The sequence below is a fragment of the Cicer arietinum genome, chromosome 4 (assembly GCF_000331145.2).
Source record: "Cicer arietinum cultivar CDC Frontier isolate Library 1 chromosome 4, Cicar.CDCFrontier_v2.0, whole genome shotgun sequence".
Classification (NCBI taxonomy): domain Eukaryota; kingdom Viridiplantae; phylum Streptophyta; class Magnoliopsida; order Fabales; family Fabaceae; genus Cicer; species Cicer arietinum.
In genome coordinates, this window is record NC_021163.2 from 15,509,551 (window position 1) to 15,520,021 (window position 10,471).

Genomic DNA, 10,471 nt, shown 5'->3' on the forward strand with positions numbered 1-10,471 from the left:
AAAAAAAAAAATATGACATTAAAATTAAATTTAGACAACAAATAATAATTAATTTAAATACGTAATAATTAATTTAATATACCTCGCCAAACCATAGTCTAGCTGAAACATGATAACGGTATCGTGTAAGGACATACAAATCATAAGGTCCTCCAGGATACCGTGTGAGCTCACCAGGTCCCTCAGCTCCATCATGTTCCTCCTCCATATGCTCTCCCTCATGAGCAGGTGCAGCCTCCTCCTGCTCATGTACATCCACCTGCTCGTGCACCATATGCTCATGTACCACATCTTCCTCATGCACTGTAGAAGGCTCCCCCTGATCATTATGTCCCTCATCATCATCTTCAATAATCATACGTCTTCTTCTCCTTGAAGCTGTCGGTCGAATCCTCTCTGGGGGATTCATTGGAGTCGATGTAGAAGTCTCAGTGTCCCGTGTAATTCGTATGATTTTGCCGTCTCTTCCTCGTGCACCCACTGAAAAATTAAAATATTAAAAGAATTAAATCACAATAAGTTATAAAATTATAATTAATTAAATTAAAAAAAATAAATAAATAACATAACTTCCGGAAAACTTGATGCTCAAGTTCTCCGGTAACTACCGGAAATGTTGGCAATCAAGTTTTCCGGAACGCTTTCTGTACCGGATATGTTAAAAACAAGTATTCCGGAACACTCTTCTGTACCGGAAAACTTCCTACAAGATTTCCGGTACCGGAAAACTTTAAAACAACGTTTCCGGAATACACGCTCTGTACCGGAAAACTTGTTTCTCAACTTCTCCGGAAATTTTGAAAAAAAACTTACTCTCTGTTCCGGAAATGTGAAAGTGTGGAATGGTAATTTTTTGAGGTTTTATTATTTATACGAGGGCAAAATAGTCATTTCATTCTATTTTTGGGGGTATAGGTATAATAAGGAGGGTACATTTTTTTATGTAGATTTTCTGTAGTGAGCAAACTCACGCGTTGACGCATTCAATGTATCAATAACATGAATAAAAACATGAATATATCCAATACCCTATATGATAGACAAAATAAATGCATATACATTGTTTCAAAAAACTATCATAATATTAAATATGTGTTCAATTTACTAAAATAGGTATACAACTTCATTTTTCTAAGTTGGTTATAGGCCCTTTAAACCAATGCCTACCACTTATTAACCAGTAAGAAACTACAAGAATGATAAAACATCCAAGTGCAACAGGTGTATAATTAAGTGTCTCAATAGTTATTGGATAAGAAACAGGTAATGAGAATAGGATGGATATGATCACCACCCAAATAACTGCAACCAGCCCAATAATGATTCCATAGCGGCCCAAGTTGAAAGGTCCAGCAACAAAGTGTTTACGTGCCAAGGTCACCCTAAAGAAGATAGGTAGTGCATAAGCAATGTAGAGGCCAATCACTGCTATTGACACCATAGCTTGAAATGCTACTATACTTCCAAGAGACTGCAGTATAAATAGTTCAATTTGAGTTTTACACATTTGACATACATAAGTAGAATGAAAGGAGCTGATAGCTAGAGATACAATATATTTAGCATAAGACACAATCACTATTACAAAATATTTGGTTTTCATTAATTACTGTTTTCACTTTGCTGAGTGTGACTAATATTCGTTGATAAGTAGGCAGTCAGTCGAGAGTAACGTAGCGTAACAAATGGAGTTAAGAGTGAAATAATTTAACAGAATTAAGCGATGAGTAATTTGTAATATGGACTGTCATATTTAATCATAGTTTTGTACTGTGCAACTCTAAGCATTGTTTATTTAAAAAACTACATTTTTTAATTTGCAGCTTATTAAAAAAGGAATAAGAAATCTTAGGATAAAATACATACTGTTAGGGCCATGCAAAATGACATGAAAACAGAAAGCCAAACTGCATATATAGGGACATCCTGCTTGTTAACTTTATGCCACAAAGATGAAAATGGCATGGCCCCATCTCTTGAGAAAGCATAAGCCATCCTGTAAAAATTTTAAGCATCATAAGTAACTATACAAGTTTAATCCCTCTTGTATATATGGAATGCTCACTGAGAGCAATTACAATGAGTTAGTTACCTTGAATTGCTAGTTATTGTACCCATACCACAGAAAAAAATGGCAACAGCAACTATTGCCAAACAAATAATGCCCCCAATTCCATTTCCATATCTTCTCTTGAATGACTGATAAAATATTTCAGCAATGGCATAACCACCGGCATCATTGTTTTCACTCAAAAGGTAAGGGATGTCAGTAACTGCAAAGGTAATACCTACTATGTAACCCCATCCAACAATAATAGATATCCCAACAGCACTTATAATTCCTTTTGGTCCATTCCTATCAGCACCCTTAGTTTCCTCTGTCTGAAAATGCAAGTTTGCAATTGTAAAATATGTGATTTGTTGTGTTTCTTGTGTCTCTAACGAGATCACACACCTTCATATTTATAATGATGCTGCAATAATTACATTCAATGCCTAGGAAATTGTATTGACTAGGACTACTATCAATTAGCCTAGAATGTTGCACAATCAAAGAATAATTAAAACATACACTGAATTTTAACACTCCTCCTCAAGCTAAAGCTTACTATGCTTTAAGTTTGTTACATCAAAAACATTTTATCACATAAAAAATGAAACTAAGTTTGACTATTGTTGGACTAGTTTGAAAAGAGAAGACACCATTAATGATTCATGTGTGAAAGATTCACCGTTGAATTGATCATCGGTGGGAATAAAATGTGCCACTAATATGATTCATATGTGGGAATACACTCACCACTGGATTGATCGTCAGTGGGAATAAAAGGCGCCACTAATATGATTCATATGTAGGATTAGAGTCACCACGGGTTGATCGTCGGTGGGAATAAAATGATTGTCTGAGCAAATGGTACCTTGTTCTTGAAACTACGTTCTCACAACAGTAGATACAATATGGAACGAAGAGTTGAAAAATAAGAGGTTGCTGAAAAATCACTACATCATGAAAAGACCTGCAGAAGGGGGCCGGAGACAGGTGTATGCATTCTCACACACAGATTTGGTGGAGGCGCGTGAGACCCATACATAGAGAAGATAGATGCGCGTGACACGTGTGCAATGTTGGTTGGCGACGGGAGAAGCACCGTCGTGCTCGCCGAAGGATTGTGCGGCGGTGTTTGTTGGTTTTGGATGCGCACTAGAAAAGGGGCAGCTGGTGTTGGCACAGCTGTAACAACGTAAAAAAAAAGAACAAAAAAGTGACAGCTGGTGTAAGGCACAACTGTGTTTGAAAGAAAAAAAAAAGTCACTGAAAAATACATAGTGAAGGTTGTGCTTTTGAGGCAAACTGTAACGTCGTGGCTGGTTGCTAGAAATGCAGTCGGAGTTGATGGTGACAGATGATTGTATAAAGCTAAAAAATTGAAAGATTGAAAAAGGTGGTGCTGCCGGCGGCATTTGCCGCCGCCGGCAGTGGTAGTGAAGCATAAAGACGGGTCACAGAATCAGAACTTGCCCTGATACCATGTAAAATATGTGATTTGTTGTGTTTCTTGTGCCTCTAATGAGATCACACACCTTCATATTTATAATGATGCTGCAATAATTACATTTAATGCCTAGGAAATTGTATTGACTAGGACTACTATCAATTAGCCTAAAATGAATCAAAGAATAATTAAAACATACACTGAATATTAACAGCAATAAATTAGAAGTCTTTTTCTATGAAACACTTATGCAGACACTACATACGATACTGACATGCCGACACTGATAATAATTTGAAAAACAGAAGTAATTGAATATAATTACACGTGTTGGTGTCAGACACGAACACGTGTTGAATACTAAACATGCTTTCAATCTGAAGTATCGGTGCTATAGGTGTTTTTAAGCCAACAAATTTTGTGAAAAAGAAGAAAAAGTGTAAAAAAGATTTACCATATGAGCTGACGCATCATATCCTGATAGGGTATACTGACTCATTAGAAGTCCCAATAGAAACATGTAGGGTCTACTATTGATTTCATTCCCATTATCAGCATTGAAATGAGTGAAAACAAACTTGGCACTAGCCCTTTCCGTTGCAACAGATGGAATGAGAATCATAAGCACAAAAACACCTAAAAATTTCCATATTCCTATTAGTAATTGAAAAATAAAGACTTTGTCCTACAAATCAATTAGAGGATTTCTTCATACCTAAGACATTCCAAATAGCACCTAGTTGCCCCAAAAATGATAACACATAAATAGGAAGGCTATTAATTATACCATGAAGGAGCAAAATTCCACCATGGAAAGCAAGAACAACATATTTAGAGGCTACATATCCACCACCATTTTTCCCACCAGTACTAAGGAGAATTATGACCTGAATGAGTTGTGCAAGTGAGAAATCTACACTTGTTGTCCCTGCCCACTGGAAAAATGAAGAGAAATGTCAAAATTTGTAGCTTCAAAATTATTATTAGAAATCTACATCCCACACAAGTTTGAATATCGAATTCTAGAACATGTAACTTCTCAGCAATACCAGGCCTATGATATTGAACCTGCAAGAAAAGAGAAACAATGGATGGTGCATCAGATAAATGAATCCAAAATCAATCATATGACAATGAAGAAAATGGTTCTATGCAGCAATGTCTGCATGGCGTGTTCTACCTTCGTACTTCAATATAAGATTTTGTTGACGAATTAAGAAAGTTGGTGGTCATATTAAATTTAGTAATAAGTAAAATTATTTTGCCAGTAATTTGCTCTTCAGGAGAAAAAGTTAGTTTATGTTTTCATGACAGTAAAAATCTCAAGAAGGTTCTATATTTAGAGACAAAGATAAAAGATAGTATATGTCAACACATAACAAAAATAACAATCATGATGCATTATATTGAAATTTGGAATTGCATCTTCAATTTCAAAAACATTGTTAGGATAAAAAATTATAAATTCAATTTTTAACTAGGAAAAAAAATCATGAAGTGTTGATGTATAAAGAAGATATTAGGAGGAGAGAGTGCTATTTGTAGAGTACCAGCCAGTAATCCATGAGGCAAATGGGGCCCTCTTGGGACCAGCAAGCTTGGCACTCCAATAGTAAAGACCACCAGAAGTTGGATAAGCTGAACAAATTTCAGCCATTGAAAGTGCAACAAGCATGGTGAAAGCAGAAGCCAAAAACCAACCATATTGCATGGAAACTGGACCACCAAAGTTCAACCCAGTGTTGTAAAGGGTAGTGATACCAGTGAGCACTGATATAATTGAAAATGAAAGTGCAAAGTTTGAAACGACCCTGCAGTTAAAAAACCAACTCCAATTTATCCAAACCAAAATTGAAAAAGAAATAGTAAAGGAAAAATAAATGAAAGAATATTTACGAGAGATCGCGCTTGAGTTCTTGTTTGTAACCAAGTTGAAGAAGACGGTTATGGCCAGAGTCAATGGAAGCATCATCATTAGTTACCACATGAGATGGGAGTGTCCTGTTTTGTATAGCAGATACCATGATCTTGCTAGCTCACAGTAAAGAAACAAAAAAGTAAAGATTCAAGGCGTCTTGGTTATTGTCAAATTTGGCTCATTTATTGATGTGTACATAACATAAATCTATGTTGATTTATTCAACTATCATTCAAATTATTTGTTTTATACTGTGAGTTGCTCAATCTCTTTATAGAGATACTCAATATAAATAAATATATTAGTATTATGTTGCTTTCTTTAGATCATTTCGAAACGTATCACACCAATATAGTCAAACTCACTTTTAGTCGGTTCTCACTATTAATCAATATTTAATTAATTAATATTAAGATGTTATCGACCATCCGTGAATTAATTAATCTAGATGAACACTAAAATAGGAGAAATATGTTTTGGAAATAACAAATCAAAAATATCCCAGCCACTTATTTTACATACACAATCTAAGGAGTTTTCAAAAATCATTTCATATTTTCTCTATCTTTCCTCGTGTTGCAAAATCGTACATACTTTGATCCCATCGAGCCGACTAAACATTCTCCTTGTATATAGCAAATGGACAAAAAAACAGTACGTGACAACAAGCAGATAAGTTGGCCAAAACATAGATGGCCGGTAACAAAATATTCCAATCCAACAACCATCTCAGAACCAAGGCATCTGACATTGCATTCTTAAAAAGAAAGCGATGCTAAAGTGTCGATTATCTGCAACTGAACCTCCCAAAACCCCTATAATTTTTACAGACTATGGACATCTGGTGATCTTTCCTGTGTCTTGCTGGCAGTCAGTGTGTCCTTGCATTTTGTGATGATCCACCACCTAACATGGGGCTCGAATCCCAGCTATTGCCTCGTGTATCTCCATCATGCTGAGATGGGATATACAACGATACAGTCTGAAGCTCTGCAGATTGTGCAAGATGAATGTTGTTGTTGACAGGAGGCTGAGCACCATTACGGGATTCAGCTAACATCTGGAAATAAGCATGAGGTCCCCAACCTACATATAGAATGATATGGTATTACGCTAAGGGTGTATCTGAAATTTTGAATAAATAGGTTAATCAAGTGCTTATTAAGTTATTGTTTGTAACTTAATGCGTTATTTCATAGGCAATTCTAGTGGGTTATGAAAATAAACTAGAAACAACTTATTGGAATGTTATAGTTATTTTATAAATATATCTAAATACTAATTTAAGCACTTATGCTACAGGATAAAGTCAAATAAATCCTAACTTAAACTTTAAAGTCCAAAAGCTAGTAGTGTTGCTCAGAGATAACAAGGAAGCATAGCAGCATAAACAAAGATGCCAATCTACAGCAGACTCTAAATTAATATATCTAGGGAAAGAGCAGCATAAACAAAGATGCCAATCTACAGCAGACTCTAAATTAATATATCTCGGGAAAGATTTTTGTTCAGTTCCATGAACTTAACCTAGAAAAAGTTCTGCAGTTACAGGCTTTGGAAACCTTGTTACAATTTTGAAAGAAAAGCACAATTCCCCCCAGCTTGGAAAATCCATAAGAGCTGACCACAGGCTGGGGTTTTTGGTTGAAAATTCAGTCTACGGGTTTGGGTCTAATCCAAGTTTAGTTTGAATTTGGATCTAAACTCAGCACTAAGCCCATATCAATAAGTCTAAATTAAATTAAAGTCTTAAAATTAGAAAGTTTGTTTAAACACAAAAATGTATATTTAAAATTACATATTAGGACACTAAACATTCAAACTTGTACGATATACTAGAAAGGTGTTATGCTAGAGCACATGTTTTCTAGATAAAGGTAAAAAAAAATTCACCAAGTTGAGCCTGGCCAAAAGCCCAAAATAAATCCAGACCTAAAGTTTCTGATCTGTATATGATAGAGCTGATATGGCTTGGACCAAAATAAAAGCAATTTGTCATAACAACAATATCAACGGATTCGACGCACTATAAAGGAATGATGATATGAAAGAAACGATTCATGGACATACCATCAATGTCATATGGAGGTGGAAAGAATTGTAAGTAGCAAAAGGAAGATATTACCGTCCCTGCTAAAATAAAGTTCTTGTAAGAAACTTTGCAAAGAGCTTTAGTGAAATATTTAATCAATCTGGCTTCAATAAACAAACCTATAAGACCTCCAGCAAACACATCTTGCCAATGGTGCCAATAATCATCAACACGAGAGACACCAATCATAGCTGCCGTGAGGACTGGTAAGAGAACAAGACAGAGCTTTGCAACGTGGCCTCTACGGTCAAACACTCTAACTTTTCCTGATAGATACCAAGAAAGGAAAACAAGACCAGCAAACGACCCTGCATGCCCACAAAATGACTTTCTGAGTTTACATTGCCCGTAGTTCATATAGCTAGTAGTAGATTAAAAATTGAGAACAAACAATACAAACAGATCATTCCCAACATAACAATGAGACAAAAATACAAATGCTACCCCAAACATATGTTTGAGCCACAAAACAAGAAAAATTCTACAGGTTTGGAAACTTACGGGCTTGTTTGGTTTAAAAAAGGTTCATTGTTTTCATTTGATATTTTCACAAATAATTACCATACATTACCTTTTTTTTCCACTTTATCTTCTATTTCTAAATATTTGTATAAAAAACAAGTGGTTAGGAAACTTTGGCATCAAAATAACATTTTTCTATTTTCATTTCTTATAGTTACTAATAATTGCAGAAAGGTGTCGCCTTATTTTCAACTTGGTTCAATATTTTAAAGATTTACATGCGACAAATTGTTAATTTTTTCACTATTTGTTGTACAATTTTTTTTTAAAAAAAGAAAGAAAAGTAAACACAAGATGAAATTTTTGTAATTATCAGTGAAAGTAAGAAATGAAAACAAAAAGTAACTTTTTGAAACAAAACAAGAGGTAGTGTTTTTCTTTTTTTTTTCCCGCATGCCACCTAAATATTTACAGATATTCTTATAACAATTCATTTCCTTCGAAATTAATTCTATTATAATCCCTGAAATACTGTCAGATTGTCACTTGCTTAGACATCAGATGGCAACAAGACTACTCAGTACTCAACAATATAAAAAGAAGAAATTGGGCAAGTTGCACACTGACCCTAAGTTTGTAAAGAGTACTTACAAGATGTATGCCCACTTGGGAAACTTTTATGCCCTTCCTTAATAACACTTTTATCTCCAGTACATTGAACATCACTTGTTACTGGATCACTCACCTGAATATTTCATGAAGCAATGCCATTTTTGCTGAGCACATATAACATAACTACTTAAAAGAAATATGTATCACATGGTAATGATATTAATAGGACTCTCTTGGTAGTTGATAAAATTGAAAACCCACCTGCTTTCCATCAGGGAAACAACGCCAGAAGAAATCTGGCCGTGGCCGTCCAACACCATCTTTGATAGCATCAGTTATCACCGCAGTAATGAGTACAGAAAATAGAAGGCCTGATATGCATTTGGCAATATTAAAGTTACGATGTATCACTGTAATGACTTAAGGACATGAAAGACTTTATAAGGCTCAGAAATGCACCCAATATGGCGTGGTGAAAGTCATAAACATCCTTTCGAATGAAATAGTAAACAAGAAAGACGGCAAGTGGCAGCAATATTGCTATTATCTGTTCAGAAATTAAAATTCAAGAGTTTATAATTACTAGTGTTGACCAAGTCAAGGGAAAACATGACATAATCTCAAATATTTAGTAGGATAAGTTATTGGAAGCAGAACATACTGGAACAGCCCAAAAGGGAATAGTGTTATCCTTCAGTGGGTAGCTAAGGTCCGTCAACATCCCCACTCCAACAAAACGGTGAAATGGCTCTATTATATTCAAGACAGCATCAATTAGCACAAGAAGCAAAAGAATCAACCAGTCATGCATATGTATCCTTGCGACTCTAACTCCATGTGATCTGATAGTGTGTACACCCAACTGAATTTCTGGCATTTTTGCTGCAAATAACCAAAAGGTAGGTTAGCAGGGATTATGTTTTAAAACAAAGGCCTGTAGTCCAAAAATTTAAGGAAATATAGCTAGACCAAAAACAAAAAGGAGAACAAAACAAAAAACACTGTCGCGGTGACAATTTACTGCTAAGTATGCACTTTTACTTTGCAGCTGATCTTCAAGGTATCTGATAGACACCCGATAGAATAGAAGGCATATGTGAGGGTGAATAATAGGGAAAAAGGAGGAAGCTAACTGCAACATGTAAATAGACTTCATATACATAGACTGCATATAAGTTAGTAGTTAGTTGATAACTCAGTGAGGACTGTAGAGGAGAGGTTCTCTTAAAAATCGCCTTACATTGTAATATTATTTATTGTTCTTTTTATCCTAATACCAGATGATTCTATCAGTATCTTTCATTGCTTTCAGGTGGGGGGGTTCAGCCATGGTCCAAAAGGAAGCAGAACTCCCAATCTAACTTACAAAAAAAGTGTCACTCTAACTTTGGCTTTAGGCCTACATATATATTGGACCGGCCTTGAATAGACTTTGAGAAAATGAAGAGAACTTGGGAGTGTTCTCTTCAGGCTCTATCCCTATAAAAAGTATCATTGTACTTTCTGAAGTATGTCAGAAACTCATTCTTCTCACCACATTGAACAACCTGAATTTGGAGCAAAGTTCACAAAATTTGGTAGTACAGCGAATCTTGGAAAGAGTCAACCAATTGATCATGTGCTAGAACACGATCCAAGTCAAATTACATATGCTTAGTTTGAGTATGCAAAATCATATTATAGATAGAGAAATTGCAGTTTGAGTGGCGATGTAGGAGTTGCTATAGTAACTCGTAATTTAGTTTAGAGGAACTATGTCCAAAAACTGTCAGCAATTATGCTTGTCGTGCTTCTATGTTCATGGGCAACTAATGTTACTGGAAACAAGTCGTAGATCATGTACTCTACATACTCTATTCGACTTCGTAAGAGTGCAGAATCAGAGAGAAAGAG

The 10,471-nt window shown here is 35.3% G+C and overlaps 2 protein-coding genes across 5 annotated transcripts in view; both read right to left on the minus strand.

Annotated features, from left to right (window-relative positions):
* Positions 1-141: 141 nt before the first annotated feature.
* Positions 142-5,718, minus strand: LOC101507501 (amino-acid permease BAT1 homolog). Of its 4 annotated transcripts, none has more exons than XM_004496974.4 (9): positions 5,391-5,718; positions 5,045-5,305; positions 4,544-4,562; positions 4,210-4,429; positions 3,949-4,130; positions 2,093-2,382; positions 1,867-1,996; positions 1,295-1,471; positions 142-480 (listed from the first exon to the last, which is right to left on the minus strand). In XM_004496974.4, the coding sequence occupies exons 1-9, from the start codon at positions 5,516-5,518 to the stop codon at positions 406-408; spliced, it is 1,482 nt and encodes a 493-aa protein (XP_004497031.1). In that variant the 5' UTR covers positions 5,519-5,718; the 3' UTR covers positions 142-405. The 4 variants fall into 4 exon arrangements, with proteins under 4 accessions (XP_004497031.1, XP_027189218.1, XP_073223311.1 ...); XM_027333417.2 differs by having other exon boundaries at positions 1,292-1,471; XM_073367210.1 differs by lacking the exon at positions 142-480 and having other exon boundaries at positions 1,080-1,471; positions 4,282-4,429.
* Positions 5,719-5,873: 155 nt separating this feature from the next.
* Positions 5,874-10,471, minus strand: part of LOC101508448 (lipid phosphate phosphatase 2-like) — a 6,367-nt gene continuing 1,769 nt past the window's right edge. The window contains exons 2-8 of the mRNA XM_004496977.4: positions 9,240-9,460; positions 9,038-9,125; positions 8,840-8,949; positions 8,618-8,711; positions 7,624-7,812; positions 7,483-7,542; positions 5,874-6,498 (exon numbers count right to left, since the gene is read on the minus strand). Of these exons, the coding sequence (XP_004497034.1) occupies positions 6,284-6,498; positions 7,483-7,542; positions 7,624-7,812; positions 8,618-8,711; positions 8,840-8,949; positions 9,038-9,125; positions 9,240-9,455 (972 nt within the window). The 5' untranslated portion in view covers positions 9,456-9,460 and the 3' untranslated portion in view covers positions 5,874-6,283. The remainder of the gene's footprint in view (positions 6,499-7,482; positions 7,543-7,623; positions 7,813-8,617; positions 8,712-8,839; positions 8,950-9,037; positions 9,126-9,239; positions 9,461-10,471) is intronic.